At 37.0% G+C, this 21,607-nt stretch overlaps 1 protein-coding gene across 2 annotated transcripts in view; it reads left to right on the plus strand.

Moving 5' to 3' along the window:
- Window positions 1–13,271: 13,271 nt before the first annotated feature.
- MINDY3 (MINDY lysine 48 deubiquitinase 3) overlaps window positions 13,272–21,607 on the plus strand; it is a 43,652-nt gene continuing 35,316 nt past the window's right edge. Inside the window, exons 1-2 of one of the 2 annotated variants that reach the window (XM_008494245.2) lie at window positions 13,272–13,531; window positions 21,489–21,568. In XM_008494245.2, the coding sequence (XP_008492467.2) occupies window positions 13,435–13,531; window positions 21,489–21,568 (177 nt within the window). In that variant the 5' untranslated portion in view covers window positions 13,272–13,434. The remainder of the gene's footprint in view (window positions 13,532–21,488; window positions 21,569–21,607) is intronic. The other variant, XM_030446058.1, reaches the window with a different exon arrangement.

Here is a 21,607-nt window from a genome sequence, read left to right on the forward strand (position 1 = left end):
CAAGCTGAATTCTGTTATTGGCTTGCATGATACAAACATGACTAGCTTGACTATGCCTTACATTTATAAGATCAAGTTATTTAGTATATAAAAATCAAGAGGTTGCTCTTAATGAAACATTAATATTACATAATGTTTTCAGGAAAAAAAGCTTTCAATAAAATGTACTTACATCTAACTGACCCATACTCAGCACGATAGTCATAAATATTTTGCAGTCAAACAAACAAAAGCTACCTTAAAAAGGAACTAATTTCTAAAATAGAGCATAAAAATAGCGAAGTTGTCCTTTTGATCCTTGTGAGTATACTTTATTTGTCCTTGAAAAAAATATATCCGGTGTACCTTTCAAAATGATTTATTATTTGTTATTGTTACAGTGTTCAATATTGTTCAATACTGAACTGCTGTACTGATTACCACTCTCCCAGTCTGCTTTAGTTCTATCATGCGCTTTTATTTACTACCTGAGGCAAAAACATTTTAATTGGTTGAGGGAAGCTTGAGCTCTCTTTTATCAATGACACATTTCATCAAAACAGAACAAAGGAGGTGTACATACTCTTCCATGGTTTTGTTTGAAGGCTTAAGTTTGGAAATGGATCTCTGCAGTATAAATTACTTAATCACCTTAATAGTAACAGCAAAACATCTTGGTTTTGTTCTTTGTTGGGTTTTGTGTTGTTTTTTTTTAATAGAAAGAAAACTTACAAACAGATTGCAATAACTTTTCCATAGTTTAACTATATTCTAGACAAATACATTCTGCAAACTGACCCTAAAGTCTGTATTGTACATCCATGAAAGCATATAGCATAATATGGTTTATAGTACTGCAAGAGACAGAACTAAACCAAGCACCTTTTCCTGATTTTCAGAAGTTTCTGTTCAAATCATCTGTATATAAAATATATAGAGAACTGTACTTATATTGAGGACAAGTTTCATTGTTTGCAGTAATTAGAAACAAAATAAAAAGATAGTTTTACAGACCAAAAATGCACCTTTAGGAAATCTTATGAATTTCTTGGGGAAGACATCATGAGACCTGTAAAAACAAACTCCTCAGCTGTCTTTGTTTTATTTAAAATGCTTAGTTGACTAGGCCAGGACCTCACTGTGAACATCACTTTTTTTAAAAGCTATTTAAAACAAAACCTTATGTATAATTACAATATTATGGTTAAAATTAATTACAAAACAATTCATGCATCTATTGTTTTATCAATATTTTAACTGTGATTATAAATGTTTTACACTGAAAAATAACAAGAATTATGCTGCATAAATATTTTTAAATGAACAACAGAACAAATGAAGTCTTTTCTTCTTGAAGGTTATATATTACATTCCTTGTAGACCCTGCCACAGTTCCTGCTTTTATCCCAGCTGTTTGTCTGGACAAAAGGTGGAATGGGTGCCTGGTACCACACACACATGAAGGATGACCAGACAGTTTTGTTTTACCATGTGTAGCAGTTCCACATGTCCATATGCATGTAAGTTCACTTTTTCTTCAGTGAAGGAAATCTCCTCTATTCAAATACCAATTTTCACAAAACTTTTAAAAATTCGTTATTTTTAATATTCCAGATTTAGCCTGCTTATATTGTTTTAAATTAGTTTCTAGGATTCAGATGTTTTTAGAGATACTTGTAAGGAAAAATATACAGACAGACCAAAAGAACAATTGCACATCACAGAATCATGGAGTCTCCATAACTTCCCTGGGCAACCTGTTCCAGTGTCTCAACACCCTCACACTAAAAAATTTCTTCCTAATGTCTCACCTGAATCTCCCCTCTTCCAGTTGAAAGTCGTTCCCCCTTGTCGTATCACTACAAGCCCTTGTAAAAAGTCCCTCTCCAGCTTTCTTGTAGAAAATCAAGGCAAACAAAAGTGATAAAAAGAGACACCTATGATCTTTACCTTAATCCACGTCAGAGACCCTGCAGTGTCACCAACAGTTGCTGGAAAAGACTTCTGATTCCCCTGGCATTTGGGGTACTTACTTTCTGCCCATTTACTCCAGGCAGAAAAAGGGAAGAAGCCTCCAAATTTCAGACTCTGCAAAGGATATGCTGGGAATCTGGGGCACTTGCTAAGATGTCCAACACAATCTGCTGCACAGATTCTTTACTGGCTTGGCTAAGGAATGCCTTGTTAACCTTAAATTACACTTAATAAAGTGTAAAAAAATGAGAAAACCCATGACCTCCAGAACAAATAACACTGTTAAAAATGTTTACAGGTTACTTAGACATAACTATTACTACTTTATTTACAATTAGTTTATCTTTATGCTAGTAACCTATTTTTATCCTAAGAAGATGCTAATAGTTTTTTCAGATTTTGTGCATTTTTACCCACTTCTGAAGCTGCCATAAGTCTCACAACTGTTTTCTTCTTTGCTGACATCCGTCTCTTTTGACCAACTTCATTCTACATGAATTTCAGTACAAAACAACCTCACTACTTTTTCATAAGAATAAAGTTTTCTTTCCCTTTCACAGTTTTGTAACTGTTTCTCTTATACCTTGTAAGGAACTTAGAAAAATTAGGTGTGATGAGGAATGTATTTCTCATTGTACCTTACATTGTGCTAGTTTTTGCATCAGAAACATGTACGACACAAATATCTGAAGAAACCAATGCTGCCAAGCTTATTGCTTTCTGTGACTTGAAACCAGATCTTAGCAGCTGTCAAGCACTTTAGGGGGATTCTATGTTTTGGGTGACTGACCTCCAAGCTTTTCCTTTAAGGCACACTATAACACTACAGCTTGCAGAAGCTTTTGAACACTCTTCTTGGAGCTGAATGAATCATGTGAGCAAATACGTCAGCAAAGCTCCTCAGCTGGCTTTAAGTGCAGAAAGCAGATTTCTCTCCCATTGTTCAACTGCTGATGATACTGAAGAAGCATTTGTATCCACAGCCTCCACCAATGAAGACATCATTCAATACCAGGAATCCATACTGGAAAAGAGATTTATTTTTCAGAAGACCAAATAGAGTTTCTATGGCCTTCTATGTTCCAGGTGAGGTGGTAGACAACCACCCAGCAAACCTCTGCCAGCTCCTTAAGCTGGCACGAATTTGGAGATCAGCAACAGCATTTGTGCTGTTTCATACAAAGAAATTTGGGCAGGCATTGAAGATGACTTTTATGATGTGCTTGGCATTCAACCATAATATTTCCAACACCATCCTACCCAACCTTTTTATATCACTTATTCTGAATCAGGAAAGAGCCCTTCTATCTAGGGAAATACTTCTGGTGACTGCTACAAACAGGGAATACAGAGAAATAGGGAATACAGAGAACTCATGTACCCAATTAAAAAAAAACTTCCCTCTGTGAAATATGTTGGTTCTTGAAATAATCTGTAAAACAAAGTCTTATTGATAAGTCATAGGCAAGTACAGAAAACTGTCCGCCCTTCAAAACTACATTTTGGAAATACCTCCAACTCTAGGCCTCTTTGGACTTAAGATTCTGATTATATACGTCAGCACTACTGTATTTTTTTTACCATGTACAGGTAGATATAGGAGGAAAATGTATTTTACATGCTTATGAAAACCTTACTGGCAAAAGAGCTAGTAGTGTGTTTATCAAAAACACTATTTATATTTACTTCAAATTAATACATTCCAAAAAGATGCTGCAGGACATGATGATTCCAGACCTGACCTGGCTTCCAGCAAGTCAATAACAAAATTTTGCACTGAATTTTTATTCTGTTCAGTAATCTAAAATATTAATTTTGACATATCAAAACTTAGAATCAATCAGGGAAATCCAATACCACAGACCATACCTATTAGGAAGCTCAAAGAGAGCAGAAGATGTAGCTATAGTAAGATCTATAGACAAGCTGCAAGGTAGCTATAAAATTTGGTAACATGGGAAACATTTAGCTCATTATTACTTCAGAGTTTTACCTACCCAAACCCCATTCAAAGGACAGCATTGTAAAAAACAGGCTCTGTGGTTTCCTATAAGGCCTGGTTGATCTAACATAAAACAACAAGGTGTAGAAACTGAATTAGATCCTATGATTTACAATGTTTCTTTCATTTTCTTTATTGCCAAATAGCTTTAGATATATAGCATATATATTTAATAGTAATCTCTGGATTGTTTTGAGTTAGCACATTATTTCTTAATTTCTTTTCTTTTTCTTTCCTTTTGTTTATTGGATGCAGTAAATTCCAATTGCTTCTCTTCATTTTACAAGGTAAAAACTGTACTTAATGCATCATCTTATGGGTATAAAAATGGAAGTTGATGGAGTACAATGTTATGATTTATATATGTCTTCACACAAAACTCTGTGTGTTTAATCCCTTTGTGAGCCTCTAATGTCTCTATGACTACCATTTATTTCTGAATAAAAATATTTGATACAAGAAATATATAACTTTGGGGAAAAAAAAGTCATTATGAGAAAGAAAACCAAGAAAGGCTAGAAACAGTTCAGCTATCAATGTGCAATAGTCAACCTATCTGAAATCAGACTTTTGACTTGAGTATACATTGCACATTGGTGTTCTTCCTCTCTAGAGCATCTTATCTGCTCAGATAGTCATCTCATAGAATGGAATGCAGATGACCCTCCCCAGACCACATAGCACAGAGGATATGATATACAGGTAATCTAAAGAAAGCTTATCACAGATGTGGAGTGCCCAGAGTACACAGGAACGGGTTGTTCTGCAATTGTTTCCAACTGGTGCAAACTATTAAAAAAGGTAAATCCAGAAATCTGGGAAGTCAAACCCAGTTCCCTGCTGGCCATTTCTTCTGAAATTTTGTGAGTAAACTTCTCTGTCCCCATGGGTACTTCTCATTGCAAACACAATGTCTTGTGAGATTCAAAACAGGGAGTAATGATTTTAATTTGCTCTGTCAGTTCAGCAACTTCTCATGCAAATGCAACACTGGAGGCTCAGAGGTGCAAGCTTTGGGGTGTATATCCTCATCACTAATTGTCTGAAATGAACACATTTCTTCACCAAAATACACAAAGCTAGTTGAAATTTTTGCCACATTAAGCTGCACATCAATTTTTCTTTTCAATGTCATGTGAAAAACATGCCAAGCCAAAACTGTGCCTGTTGTCATGTGATTCATCATACCATAAACTTAGATTCACAGCTCTTGACAAACTCTTTAGTTTTGCTTTCACTTGCACTGCTCCAGAATGAAGCTACTAAAGAAAGAGGAGAGGAAATCTGGCCTAGGAAATGCTAACTGCTTATGATGATTTTCGCAACAAAAAATTTGGTGGTGATAGTAGAGACAACTGGATTTTGAAAATCATCCATACGTGCTTCATGTACTGCGAAGTTTTGTAGAACACTGTGCAAGGATATACCATATGTCAGATTGAAGAACTGGCTCTGGCACTACCAGTTTCATACAATTTAGTAACAAGCATTTCAACTTCACCTGGAGCCAAGTGGAGGTTGGTCTCTTTTCCTAGGCAACTCTCAGCAAGACAAGACACAGTCTTAAGTTGTGCCGGGGGAGGTTTAGGTTGGATATTAGAAAGAATTTCTTTACCGAGAGGGTGATCAGAGATTGGAATGGGTTGCCCAGGGAAGTAGTGGATTCTCCGTCCCTGGAGATATTTAAAAAGAGACTGGATGTGGCACTCAGTGCCATGGTCTGGTAACTGCAGTGGTAGTGGATCAAGGGTTGGACTTGGTGATCTCTGAGGTCCCTTCCAACCCAGTCGATTCTATGATTCTATGATGCTTGAACATTAGACTGTCTCCTCTGCTTTGCCCACCCAGCAGTCATCTGAAGCTGAGAGTTGCCATAATAGGCTAGATTTATCCACTGATTATTTTTCCTTAATAGCAGTGTTAGCACCCACTGCTGTGCTGAATGAGCAGTCTTCTTCTTAGCCTTACTTTTCAGGAGTCCCTAGATTTTTAAAAGAAAATGTGATAAAATTTGCTCTATTTTGCAACATTTTTGCACTAATGACATTTTATACATCAGACAAAATTGTGTTTTGCTGTGAGACAGAATAAACAGTTTAAGTTTTAAGTTTAAGATTTATTTGATCCTTTCAAATGTTTGGGTCTTATAATTAATTACTATAATAGTAATTAACAACTGAACAGTGGAAACCATTTAACAGGAAAACCAGATTTTGTCATGATTAAATATATGTTTTAGAGTGTTTTATTTAATGCTTTTTTTAAAAAGAATTTTACTACACTTAATAAAAGCAATTTAAACTTCACAAAACTTCATGCAAAGAGGTATATGTGTATATGTATTAAATACATATATTACAAATACACTGCTTGACACTGAAATATAATTACAACTACAGAGCAACAAATAAAAAAAAAAGAGTTTGGAGCAGAAAATAAAGAACATAAAATACATTATGTTGAATCTACAGTTGAGAAATAGGTAAGAGGTACATCATTTAATACTTTTGAATTTTGCTAGAGGATTGTCATCACCTCTAGTTATATGAGAAGGAATAAATGATTTTAAGCTTAAATCTCCAGGAAAAAAATCTTTCAATTGTGTGCATAATTTTGCATAGGCAATTACTGTCCTTTCACACAGTCACTGTAATTGTGATTGCTCTGACTACATGTCCAAATTAGAGAAACAAAATGCAAGCACAGTTGCTTAAACTTTCTGCCTGAATAACTGCAAGTCATTAGTTACTTCTCATTTGAAAGATGGATTTAGCAATAGAAATTATACCAGATAAAAATGAAGAAATTTCACTTCTGGGATATAAAACTCTTTTGTATTAAAAGGGTATGCCATGTGTTGGGCATTAAAGATGGACAATAATTACAAATGCAACAAGAGTGGAGGACTACATAATAGCTATACTAAGCTGGAATAGCAAATATCTGAGGAGGATTAGAGTTGTCACATAGTGCTGGAAATCTAATGATGATGATAGTGAATGATTACTGTCAATAAACTACAGAGGAGTGGATGAAAGCATGAGGCCATGGAAAGATACACAGGAGGGTGAGCATATAGGACTTGCAGGTCAACTGCACAAGAGGCAGTAAAAAAATGGCATAAGAGACAATCAAACAAGAAGACATCATTATTTATCCACAGAAATGCAGATAGCTTGCAGAGCAAATCAAAGGTGAACTCTTTTTAAGATACTTAAACCTACTGAGTGCATTTTGAAGGGGCAGTAGAGAAGTAAGAAGAGAGAAAATTCACTTCTTGATAGGCTCAGTCATTTCTGGAATCAATAATTTCACAAAACTGAAAGAAAACTGGGTTTCTGCAAAATAGGGAGACTTACTTCTTTCCATCTGATGTCAAAATTTCAAAGAAAACCTTTTCTAGTACATGTAGTTTTGGTCCCTGGTCCGTAAGGACCATGAATCATTCCAAGTATTTTATCTCAGGAATAGATTGTTTTAACTGCCAGAGAAATGTAGAAGTGGGGAATTTCTCCTACTCATCTACACCACTTTTAACTAAGAGAGGAATGTGGTCTTGAGGATAGATTCCTAATTCATCTGAACAGGTTCTAGAGAAGAATCACTTCTCAAACATTTGATGCCTACCAATTGCCATTTAGAATAACAGGAGAAAGGGTATTACATTTTATTAGTCTTTATTATTTTGTTATAAAGAAAGAAAGAGAAAGACAATAGCAAGTGAAGAAAAACATCAGCATAGTTTTTTAAGTAGAGAAATTTGAAAGTAAAAAAATAATAAAAAATAAAAGTTGTCAGTAAAAATGCCAAAAGTATGTAAAACAGGGACAAGCCACGGCTGCTGTGGGAAATTATAAATTCGAAATCCTTCATTTTGTGTGTTTCAAAGCAGATGTTCAACTGCTATAAATCAGCAAATGTCCCTGACCCTTAATTTCTTAACCCGTGGTTAAGGAATTGTGTAGAGGAATTTTTTTTTTTTTTTTTTTTTTTTTTTTGCTCCGAATTTAAACAGAGTAGCATTAGAGTTGCAATTCTAAGAACTATACCACCATCTAGTGGACACAGATTTTTATTCAAATAAGGTAACCCAGTTAATTTAAATGATCTGAAGGAACCAGGGGTTGCAGTCTTCATAATGTTGAGCTTCGGTACTGACACGCTGTGACACACACAGATATACAGTGTATATCCATAAACAATATAAACTATAGTTATATATAAGATCCTATTATTTCTTTTGGTGTGATGGTAACATTCTGTAAAGAGGAAGTAGGAATTAATGTTAGAACAAATAAACATCACATTTGATGAAAGAGAACACCAACCTCAAATCAGTTCTAAAGTTGAATTAACTTACTCAGGACCTCTCTTTCCCTAAGGTTTCCCATTTGATGGGTGCTTTCCTCAGTAATGCTTGTCATGCCCTCTGATGATTGATTTTTGTTCCAAACATGATTACTCTTGGTTAGTCTCCTCTCCTTGCAGACTTTCTTCTGTGTTCTTAAAATGTGACAAGTATGTGATACTTTTGCAGAATGGCCTGAAGTGTGTGTCATGGGCCCTAGGAACTCAGACTCTTGCAGAAAGGGTATCAGTATGAAGGTAGATGGGATTTTTCACTAACTCTGTGAAAAGAGATTAAATAATTTTCATAACAGATCTGAAGGACAAAATGTCACACAAGAAGAAATAGACCCTTCCAAGAATTGAAAAGCAATAATAATTATATTGATACTTAAGGAAACAAAACTGGCTAAGGATGAAATATTAAACAAAAGGCAAGTGCCCCTAAAGTGCCCTACAGGGGAAGAGGGGATGAGAACACAAAGGGAAGATTACCACTGTGACAGGCTTTTAGAAAAGAGGAATTTGAAACAGAAAACCTGAGAGTAAGAAAAGGAAGAAAGACACTTAAAGAAAGCAAGACACTTAAATGCGAAAATGGTTTTGACTGCCACACTTAGAAAATGAGGTCCTTGTGCCTGTAGTACAGACCACTTTCTGAGTATTTTTTGGTTTTTTCCTATCAGCAATCTGAACCACCTTTTAATTTTGCATTCTTCCAGAATTTTACTTGCTTCAAAACAAAATTTCCCTGTAGAAACCAACTTTTCCCTGATCTCCAAGACAAAAAATAAAGCTGATCTTAATACTTTGATGAAATTTTCTGCAGGAAGACAGTCCTTTTGCAAAACCAGTACTTTCTGATCCAATTTTGACTAAATCATGTACATTTAATTTTTCTAACATTCCAATACAATTAATATATTACAATTCAGCTTTACTGAAATCAAACGATTTCACCTCTTTTTCAAATACCTTTTGGTTTGAAATTTAGCTTACATTATTGAAGTGGATGGGCCCGTATTTGTTGTAAAAATTTAACTGTATTACTGGCCTTACTAGCTCCTTTTATCTTTTCTATTCTGCATTACTACTGTTACGAGAATTCTGCAATTAACCACAGAGCAGTGACTGCGCAGCAAGCTATTACCCCATTCGTGTCACATTGGCTTTTCTGAGCCACTTGTAACTAATAATGCCAGAGATACAATATTAGCATATTGGTACTTGACATTCTCAATCCAAATACATCCATAGTAGTCTTCATAATCACAGACTTTTTCCATCTCTTTTCATTTTCTTCCACAAAAAAATATAGTCCTGAATCCAAAAGCCATACAGTGAGTGACCTATAAGGAAAATCATTTTAATTCTTTAAGATATTTTTACTTGAAAAATAATAGAAGATATCAGAATGCTTTGTGAGGGGGAAAAAACCCAAAAACCAAAACAAAACAAAAAAACCAAAAACCCCTTGTCTTTAAACATGAAAATGCCACAGTAACCTGTAAAAATTGAATAAATTACTTTCTAAAATAGTTCATATTCTAATGAAATATTATTATGGTTTTTATCTTCTCCTTCAGTAGAGTGGGGAACTCTCAGAAGATGCTACATATTAAAACCAACAGAATCAAGCTAAACCAAGTGAGATCAGATTTAAGACTAGAAAGGAGGGAATGGCAGCTGCTATGTTATCCCAAAAAAACCCAAACCAAAAAAACCCAAAAACTCTAAACCAGCCCTCAGAAGGAATTAGCAGCACTGCATATAGAAAAAAACTAAACAGTGCATATTATTTACGAGAAAAAAAAAAAAAAAAGCTCAATTCTTTTTAAAAGTGCACATCAAGTCAACCAAATCAACCACATGATGGCAGTCCAATACTTTTAAAAGAAAAAACAACCAGGTGCATTTAATAGATTTTAAAATACTTTAAAAAGTAGTTCAAACCTGTGCATACTACACAGAACGTATCCAAGAAACGCTGTAGAACAGAGACTTTTAATCTTTCTGAATTTGCATACCTGTAGACATTTTAAGGAAGTAAAGACTTGAACGCAGAGAAGTCTGTTGTTTTATTTATCTTCATGAAACCCTGATTTTATAGGAACACAGTTCCTGCAGCCCTGGGTGCACGGAAACAAGATTTAAATACCATTGTCTCATAATGTTAGAAAAAATTTTCCCCTGCATCAGTGTGCTCATTTGCACACTCTTCATTCAGAGTTCATGCTTCAACCTACATTTATTCTGTTTCTGAAACCCAATATATATAAATCAGCCTGATGTTAGACCCAAGTGAGTTCTTAGTTTCTTCCTTAGTGAGCAAAACCAACATCCTGGAAGAGAAGTCCCAGTAAATTCTTAATTCCAAAATACCAGTTTTCTGGTATAGTTTTCTATTTAGTTTCCTTCTCTTTAACAGCAACCCAACTACCTATGTAAATTGAAACACATCTCTTCCAGTTTAATTCTTTGGTATGCATAATGCAACATATCAAAGATTAAGAATACCCAAAACTAAAAGATGACCTGTGAGATATCAAAAGTTGTAACTGATGACACCCACAGTCTCAGCCTCTCATATTCAGTGTTGTTTGCTACTGTTGACAATTCAGTTTGCCTTTTACCATTTGCATTACTGGTATTTTCAAAATCAGTTCCTAAGCCTAACCCTAACCAAGACATGGCAGATTATTCTAGTTTGCACTTATGACTAAAATTGCTTCTTTTTTTCCCAGTTTCATTAATTTTTATCATGTGCTGTATGCCAACCAAGTCAAGATGGGTCAAAACACTTGACATTCTGTGCCTCTCGTTACTGTCTTTGATTTTGTCCATATAGTGAGTAACTCTTGGAGACATGTTTTCTCATATCTGTATTTAAATTATAAGGAAAAAATTAGCAGTATCAGACGAATATAACAGTCAGTAGCTGGAGAGACATTTTAAAAACAGCTAGCACATTTTTATACAACACAGGGCATTAGCCTAAAACCTCACTGTCACTGCTAAACAACAAAATTGCTACTACACCAAAATATGGCTATTTGTCATTCTAAGTCAGGTTAGACTCAATTTAACATGACACTGTGACTTTTCAGGAGTATTATCTGCTAGCTCACCTGTGGGTCTATAATCACAGATATGTGGTTGATCAGCATTCTTCCATTCTACCATGCATAAGTGAACCTGCAGTACTTAGAGTGCACTGAACTGCTGCACCTCTTCTAGCTCACAATGCCCAAGGTTTGATCAAGCTTTTCCTTACATCTGTTTCAGTGTGAACACCTGCTTGCACCCATGAAATCAAAGGGCACTTGATTCTAATTAACACTCTTTCCACTACACACAAATTAGGAGAACATGCACCAGGGAGGGAAGTGGAGGAGGAGCTTTTTCCAGACTTCTGCTGCCTCTGGGTGCTGCCATTCGACTTCCCTTCCACGCAGCACTGGCCATCTTCCCATTGTAGGCTCAGCATCCTTGTTCTGCAGTGCTTTCTTCCCTCAATTTTCCACTTGTTCATTGAATTGTTTTTCAGATTGCACCTCCAGCTTCCATGACAACAAATTTGCTTCCTCAAAACAAACAGCACCTTAAAAAGATGGGCTGAATCTTGAAGTTCTTTCCTCCTCATAAAGCCAGCCTATCAATGGACAGTCTCAGTTTTGTTGAGCTGACTTATGCTCACACCATTATGAACTCTATACACTACTTTGAAATATTTCAAGTGCATATTCAATACACTTTGAAATATCTGTTCTTTGATATTTTCCTCTCATTTGTGAGATGTTCACAATTTCAAACCTACTAAATATACAAAAAAGATATTGCATTTTACTGCACTGTTGATTCAAAACACACAAAACCTAAACAATATGGTGACCTTTATTATAATCTGTACACAACCTGATTTTCTTGTTATGATCCATTCAAATCTAAATACTTTCCACTTTTTTACATTAAAAATCTAAAAAGTTGTCTATTATAAGCATTATTTCTTCAAATTCATAATCCATTCCATTAATCAAACTGAAAGAAATCGATGGTTTGAGAGTATTTATTTTAAAAATCCTTAAGTATGCAAGTATTTGAAAATGCTTAAAAATTGGAAGTGCAACCACCCCATCTTCTGATCAACTTGTGGTATGACATGTGAGAAAGCTTACAAACCCCCTGGTAACAATTGCATAAATAAGAATACACGTGTAACTGTCTCAGTTATGTGCTCAATCTCTACAAAAATAAGTAAATAATGAAGATACAGTGAGTACAATAATACAGCTCAGTTTCTGCTACACTCCATATGAACAATTGCAGGTGGTGTATGTAGTGCCTGTTCTGACCAGAAAGCTTTCAGATTGAAATGCTTTTTCCTACGAGAACATCCTCACTCCAGTTTTGTCAGTGATAATGGTTATTCTTGCGCACACCACTAATCCCAAAACTTCCATCAAGAATTCCCATTCAAATGGCAACCGTCTTTCAGAAATAAAAAGACAATTATATTTTGTTGAAATGCCCAGCCTTTAATTCTGTAATTACTACTGGGGGAAAAAATAAATCACATCAACAATATTTATTTTCCAAATTGAACCTTTTCAGGTTCACAGGATGCAGGCAGTGTAGGACAGGGATGGGCGGAGGGGGAGAGGAAGCTCGGGCGCGCTGAGAACGTTCTAGGGGCTCGGGGCTCAGGGCTCATGGATCAGGGCTCATGGATCAGGGCTCATGGATCAGGGCTCATGGATCAGGGCTCATGGATCAGGGCTCATGGATCAGGGCTCAGGCCTGCCTCCCCCGCCGCCGCTCCACCCTCGGCCGACGCCTCCTCATAGAGCAGCGGCCTCCGAGAGGCTGCGGCGCCACTCCCCTCACTCCCTCACTCCCGCCCCGTCTCCCGGTACCCGGAAGCACCGGGGCCTGCTGGGGAGCTGAGCATGCGCAGCTCCGCCAGACACCCAGCGAGGCCCCGCCTCCCGCTCCGGAGCGCCCCTCCCGGCGCGGCGCGGCCCCTCCCGGCCTGGAGCGGCTCCGCCCCTGCGCAGGGGCAACGGCTTCAACGGGCGCCTCCGCCGCCGGGAAACGCCTCAGCAGCCCGGTCCCAGGGCCGCCGCTGCCCCGTCATGTCCGAGGCGGCCCAGGAGCTTGTCCACTTGGTGTGGGGCAAGAAGGCCGGGCCCCGCGGGCTGGCCGACACCATCTTCTGCCGCTGGGCGCAAGGTACCTGCGTGCGCCGTGCCCTGGTCCCGCTCCCCGCCCGGCCCTTCCCCCGCATCAGTGTCCGTCTGTCCTTCTTCCCCGGCGGCCCCTTCCTTGTCCCTTGACTCCCCCCCCACCCCCCTTGCCGTTTTCGGCCCACCTGCTCGGACACACCCATAGGTTTCCCCGCGGGCTCCCCGTCGCCCGTCTGTCCGTGTGTCTGTGACGGGAGGGAGGCGCCGGTTCCTGGGGCAGGGCCCCCGCGCGTCTGCGGACGGGGGCAGCGCTAGGTAGGTGTTGGCCCTCGTGTTCCTGTCACCGGCAACTCGGCGTGGGGCCCACGGGAAAAATGATGCAGCAGTTTCCCTTGATAAATAATGGGGATTTACTGCTTGATTGTCCTCTACCACAAGTCTTCAAAGGAACTTTAAAAAGTAGTGGAGGGCATGTATTTCTTAAATACGCTTCAGTTATTTTACATAGTTCATAGAAATGTCAACATGAATCGCCTTTTTTGTTTTTTAAGCACATGAGAATCACAAATAGACCTCTAAAAAGTGGGGACAAATTCGTAACAGAGACACAATTTTTTTAAATCTTGTTCCTTGGCATTTGAAGCAGGTGCACACCATTTTTAGGATATGGCAGGAGATAAAGCGAGAATAACTGTGGTATTTTTAAGACGTTCTTTCCATATTATGCAACATATGCATAGTTTATTCTTAATAGACACTTTGTGGTATTCTTTAAAAAATGCAATTGCACATTGTATGGCAGAGACTTACTAATAAAAAAAGTATATTCAAAAAATTAGTGTGTCTTGAAATAACAGCCTTCTTTATAACTTAATGCTGGCTTTGAAGAATTCTAGTACTGGTTATGAAGATGGTAATAAAAACTGCCAATTTCTGGAAAAAAATCACTAAGTATGGTGTAATTTAGAGATTTTATTTTTATATACTAATGCATTCAGGTCTCAGGGTGAAGCTGGATGTGCTTGATAATCGTGCTTGGATGTGTGATGTTAATTTGGGAATGCACACCTTCTCCTCTTTCACGGGACACAGAGTGCATTACCAGACTCATTTCTTCTTCCCTAGGTTAATCTATATTCAGATAATTCAGTGAGAAATACTTGGGGGAAAAAAAATACTAAGTTGCTTTGAAGTTGTAGAATTTAAGCAGGCCTCTGCTTTTTATAGTGTCTTTATTATTTTCATACAACTGTAATTACTTTCTGAAATACTTCCTAAGTTTTGGTAGAGTGTTGCTGTTTCAGAGCAATGTTTCTGCTGCAAAGTCAGAAAAATAAGTGGTATTTAAAAGCTTTTATATTACAAAACTTTTATTATTATAAAAACAATTCTTTTTTGATCTGGTAGTGTTAGATAATGGAAATTGATATTTTTGAGTTTGTCTTGCATGAAATTTTAGCAGTGACAACAGTCATTGAAATGTATGTTGTAGTGTCCAATGCTTGTGATCCTGTGGAAGATTAATTGTAAATGCCTCTTGTGTTATTGGTGACTCGGGAAAGGGGTTATTCTTTCCTATCTGTCAGGGAAAGTCCTGTAACTATACTGTTTAGTGTAACTCTTTCTTTATATCCTGTTCAATAGGTAATCAATTTTTTGTAGTAAAAATGTATGACAGTAAGTTTGTGTGTTTGGAGGTCTGGGAATCACAGAAGTCATTCTCATTCCCTTATGTTCTGTAGCAGCTTAATGCTTTTACCCAACTTACCGTTTCTGTTTCATTGAAAAAGTTCTGCACCATTGACAAGAGTCTTGTCAACACTGACTCATCAATTTTTTTTTAAGAAAAAAGCAAACAACCAGCCTATAAATCAAACATTATTTATGAAGACTTCAAAGACTTTTAGGTGCTGAAATGGGCTGGTGGTGATAGTCACCATCCATGGAGGTATTAAAGAACTACATGTACATGAGGCACTTCAGGACATGATCTTGTGGGATGGTGATATTTTTTTTTGTCCTGGACAGTTGGAGTTGGTGATTTTCAAGGTCTTTTCCAACAATTCTGTGTGAAAAATTAATAGATATCTTCCTTGTTTCTCATCATATGTGCAGAAAGTTTCAAAGTATATAAATGGCACATGTTTAAGCAACTGTTTTGTTGCTGTGGTTTGTTGGGGGGAGTTGTTTGTTTTGGGGTTCTTTTAGAATGTAATGCCTACACAGGTATTTATTTCAGATACTTTTTGAATGTTTTCTGATCATTTCCTAAACCCTTGGAAGTTTAGAACTATAATTTACGTTTAGAAAGAAAAGTAGAAAAGGGAGCATGTTGAGGGAATGTAAGACTCAAATCAGTCAGTTTCTAAATAAAGATAACAATGTGAATCCTTGACAAGCACCATATTCATTAACCATCATATTTGTTCAAAACTGAAGACAGACTGATTTGTGGGCAGTTTACAGAAGTGACCTAGCTAATGTGGATGTGCTGGTTAAGTTAGTGACGGTAATTCCCTCAGTTTGCTGCATTGGCAAATACTTTAATTGTATTGTTTAGATTTTCGACTTAACAAAGACATGGCTGCAAAGCTGGTGCTGCAGTTGTTTCGGGTTTTGTGTGTGTGCTGTTTTTTTTATATTTTTTTTTTCTTCATGATTGCTGCGGAATTTGCAATTTGAACTCTGTGAATCCCAGAGTGGACACAGAGGAATGTAGTGCAGAGGCTTGGTCTGCACTTTGATGTTTCCTGGCATAGCTATGATGATTTGGGGAGGAGTTACTAGGAGGACTGAACCCTAAAAAATATAACCATATTAGGAGTGATTTTCATCATTTTTCCCAAGAGACAAATTCCATTCATAAAGGTGCTTTTCAGATCAGCCCTAAGGTATGTGGCATCAAGTCTCCACACTGACAAATGTCTGGCAGGTTTGAGTACAGCATTCATTCAAAATTAAGGTGTTTTCTCACTGGTCTTTGGAAAGAAAGATGAAAGACAAGCTTTTCAAAACAACAATTTAACTTCAAAAGCATAGCATGAAGGTATAAATATGACAGTCAATTTGTGTGTGTATATATGTATATATAATGTACAATGTAAAAAATCGATCCTCTTCCAGCTATCAGGTTGAAAGCTGGGTGAGTAGATTGACAATTTCTGTTTTCTTCCTCCCAATTTTTTCCTGGTTTCCTTTTCCTTTTAATGCCTGGAACTCTTCTGGTCTAGTTCTTTTAAACATCACCAGATTGGCTTTTCTTACACTTGCCACACTTTGAAGCATTAAATATAAATAGCAGTTTTAAAAGAGAGCCTCTTTTTATTTTATAATGTTTAATTCATTTGAATAATGGGAGAGAAATAGATATTGGTATCTATGATTTTTTTGTTTTTATGACTGTGCTTTATAGAATAATTATATTTGTCTGCTTTTCATCGCCAAGTTCCAAATTACTCAGTGCAAACAGTTAAAAAGGAAAGAGGAAAAAAAAGCTTTTCATTTAATACTCACATGTAAGGGTATAGACAAGTGTGAATTGTGTAGACATCTGGAGGAAGTGATTACACCAATTGGCCCACCTCTGCCTGCTTGTTACTTCCTGTCTGCTATAAGAATTGTCTCTTCAAATCTTAAAGTGGGCTTAGTTTTGAAGCCTCTGCTTTATCAATGCTGGTCACCCTTAGCACAATAAACCTTGGTGAGTCATCCTCATGTCATGGTCTGTGGACTACTCTTAAGGTGTCTGTGAAGAAGTTAGAAGCCAAACCTGCCCAGGAGTTTGGACTTCGGGGGAGTGGGGGGGCAAACAAAAAAAAACCCCAAGCAATTCAAACAAAAAAGTACTGATGACTACCAACTTGAAACTTCAGTTTAAGTCGAAGATGTTGCTTCTGTTTTAGGAGATGTTGTTAATTCTGCCAGTAGGAAGTAGACTTTCTAGTTGCAAGCTATACTGCTATTAAATGTGAGAGAACAATAGCTTTTGGAAAAACAGCAGGGATATATTGCTGAGAAGTGCTACGTAACAGCCTTCTTGAGGGGAGTGACTTCTGTTGTCAATTTTTTAGTGGTAGACTGCTTTCTTCTCCTGGAGTTTTGGCTTTGGGGCAGTGGTACTGTCTTCACACAAAGCATAATCACAGTTTGCTGTTTTAGACAGATTTTTAAATCCCTTTCTATTGTATATGAGATTTCAATGGTTATTTAATGTACTTCCATAATGTAGAGTTGCCTTAACATTCAGAAGAACACAAAATTTCCCATGAAGATTGATGAATGAAAAGTTAGAAGTTGGGGCAGAAATAGAGGTTTTTGAGGACTGTGACATTATATGTAGGTAACAGACATTTCATCACTTAGCTTGGAAGGAGTATAGAAGATACCCTTCCTTGTAAGAAAACAGGGTGGGAACATGTAAGTTAAGAAGTGTATTTTCTGGTTGATGGCTATGGTGACTAATCTGGTTGGAATACATATAGAGCACTAAGAATTTAAACTGGCCTGTAACACAATTATCTAAAGAATGAGTGAACCCTAAAGCTCTTGGCTGCTGCCTGGGCCTGAAGAGGAATATCTGAAAAGACATTGTCCCTACTTTAAGAAAAGATACGGTGCTAGTGTGTCCATTCATTACTCTGGGTAAGGCTGACAGGCATAAAGAAAACAAATGATGAGGAATGTTTGCATAGAAGGTTTTCACAGGGTATGGATTCAGAAGTTTCACATAGCTGTTTTGGTTTTACAGAGGTGTGAAAGAAGTCTAACACACTGGGATATTACCTTGTTTTCTGGCACCTAGTTGCCCAGTTTAGTGGTAGTTTACCAGGTAATTTGGGTACTTTACTTATACCCTCCCAGGGCTTCTTTAGCTACTGCCCATTAAGTGGACTTTTGTTGTGCCATTGCAGTAGTAAATGCTACTTTCTTTTTGTGTGTGAAAAACACTGAAAATGTACAGCATCCTTTGTAAAATGGAAGTGTTACATCCTGAACATCCTAAATATCGGGGGGGGGGGGGGGGGGGTAGGGGGGAGGGAGAAGTAGGTTTTTAATTAGGCAAATATAAAAAGATGCAGGAAGGCAGTGGGGAGGTCGTAATAAAAGAAAGAAGGGGGTTTTAGTACTATGGAACATGATGTGAAGTATTAGATGAAAGAAAAGAGCAGAAAACTAAGTCGTGTTCATTTTGGTAAACTTTATGTAGAGAAGCTAGGAATTAGGTGTAAGAAAAGAAACATGGGCCTTGGTAAATTTAGGAGGAATAAGGAGAATAAAATTTTTTTTTGTCCGATTAATGGTGGACAAAGGATATAAAGACAGATTTTGGAATATAGTAACTATAACTCCAAATATTGGGCAGCACACAGGTTACCAACAGGAATCTACATCTACCTCTTCCCCCACTCCACCTGCTCACCAAGAGAAGGGCTAAATTAGTAGAGTAGTAGTAGAGTTGAAAAAATGGGGTTAGTGGAGCATTTAATAGGGTTATAAATGACACGGAAGTTGAACAATAATTATACTATTTTACATTTCTTATAGTTAAATTGTGATAATTATACTCATAGAAAAAGAGATCAATTGAAAATTAAATTTGGCTGCATTGTTCTATTCTGCTCTTGAAATTTTATCTTTAGTGAAAAGAACTATGTGATAGATATTACTGTTTAAAACTGAAAGTAAGTATAAATTAGATTGGATCAGAGATGCTGGTTGTGGTTAGTAGCTTAACAGGTGTCCATGCTGTTCCTACAAATCATAAGGAAAAATACGGAGCATGGCAAAAAAGGTAAGTGTGATTGCAGGCTGAGTTACACTTGAACCCAGCTGGACTTAAGATTTCTGTCTTCTGTAATTTTGCCTGATTTTTTAGACTTCGTAAGAGTTTTAAAAAAGAGAGGAAGGATTTTATAGAAGTTTTAAAAAAGACAGCAAGACCAAAATGCCTGAAGTGGGTGTTTTTTGTTGTTGTTGTTGTTTTGTTGTGGTTTTTTTCTTAACAGCATTGAGAACTTGATGTTTATTAACCATTAGGCAGCATTTTGGTAAAAAGATATGAAGTATTCCTTTAGGTATTATATGTTGTGGCTATATTCTGTCGAAGTCTGTGCATTGTCTCATCTCAAATTTGTACTAATGCTGATGGATCACACTCCGTTTTCTCTATTTTTAGGAAGCAATTTTGAAAAATAGTGCAGGGTTAAGCTGAGACAGTTCATGCTTTCTATAAGAAGCCTGAAGAATGTGAAAGAAAGTCAAGATTTCTTAAGTAAGGTTTAATGGTGCCACATCCAAGTGTGTTGTTTTTCTGCAGTGGCTAAATCATTAAAACAACTAAAAAAAATGGTTGCACTGTGCTTGGATGGCATGCAGTAGTGTTTCAAAGCAGAGGAAAAGCTACCTTTTAATGTTGATAAGCCTGCACAAACTAATGCAGAAAGTGTAACTGACTGGTGATATTTCTTCCTAGGGCATGTTAACAGGGGAGTGAAATGACACTATTGTAAACTTCAGTTTTAAGTATGGATTAATCGGTCTTTGTTGTTATGTTTAGTGATGCCGGACCTAAGAAAGTAGGCCTGATGTGCATCTGGATTTTTGAATATAAAATACATCTTTTTAACGCACTTTTTCTCACTTAGCTAAAAAAAACCAACACTGGAGTATTGTGTCAGATACAGGAGAAGCCCAGTGTTCTGAAGAATTATGGCTACATTGATCCACCTTAAAAAAAATTTCACGTTGTTGTTCAACACCTGTAATTTCTGTGACGAAATACAGCCCACAAAACATGGAGTAGTCCTCTCTTGTGCTGCTTTTTATGATGTACCTGTCACGATGTAGTGTGCAACTGCACTGGGGGGGGGTGCCTTTCCACAGATCAAGTTCACATCCAGGTGTTAGGGATGCTTTTGGTATGGCAGCATGATACATGATAGAGAACTGGGAAAAGACAAAATTGTGGGAAAGAAGCATTGAATGATTTTTCTGCTGAGAATGACACTGCTGCAAAAAGAGGCATGTGTATCCCCTTGCTCCCTGCCTCCACTTGCTTGCACTTGCTTAACTACAGCTGGTTGCATGGTTTCTAGATTACACTGAACTAATCACTTCAGCACAGTCTTACCAGCACTTAAAATAATAATGGTCAAAATATCATTCACTCTGAGGAAGTTCTGTTGTTTCATCAGCAGAATTGTGGGTGTGTATGCATTTATCTGTGAGACATGCAAGCTATGAGTAACCATATCTTGAGTACAAGTTTAAACTCAAGGTGGTAACAAACAACAAATTGCTCCAGCACTGTTTATGTGACTGTAAAATTATTTTTAAATACAAATTGATTAAAGATAGATGGGGAATAAGTAGTCTTGCATTAAGTAGCTGCAGTATATCTTCTGTGAAAGAGCACCATTAAGGGGCTTGCTTCAGTGGTTACAACTGAGTATTTGAGTTACTTGGCATATTTCAGTCTTCATAGGAAGCACTGATAGGCCAAAACTGAGATCAGTGGGAGACATACTGTGCCCTCCATAGGGAACAGAAATGTATTATTCATATGCAGTGAAGGTCCAAAGATGATTTTTTTTTATTTTTCCATATGTGAGGCAAAATATTATCACAAACAAATCTTGGTTAATCTATAAGGAATAAACCATCATAAAATAAAAGCTGTTGTTTAAGTATCCAGCTACATGTGCCCTAGTGACAGTTATACTATTAAAAATAGCTTTGTTTGATACCCCAGCTGTTGGCCCGTTGTGGTCATGATTTCATTACTGAAGTAAATAATTCATTTATGTACTCTCACCTTTGTTCATGATTGTTTTTCTTCATATAGTTTAACCCCATTCTGTTTCACTATCGAAGTAAAAAAAAAAAAAAATTTAAAATTTCCATACAGGTGACTCAGTCAGGTGTAATTTTGGTTAGGGAAGGAATATAAAGAAACATGTACTTGTTTATATATTTCACTAAATATAGTCTTCTTTCATTGGCAGGATTTGTCTTTAGTGAATCTGAATCAACAGCATTAGAACAATTTGAAGGTGGCCCTTGTGCAGTGATTGCACCTGTACAGGTAAGCTGTATTTATTATATGAATGGTTTAAAATTAATA

Source organism: Calypte anna, chromosome 2 (assembly GCF_003957555.1).
Source record: "Calypte anna isolate BGI_N300 chromosome 2, bCalAnn1_v1.p, whole genome shotgun sequence".
Lineage (NCBI taxonomy): Eukaryota > Metazoa > Chordata > Aves > Apodiformes > Trochilidae > Calypte > Calypte anna.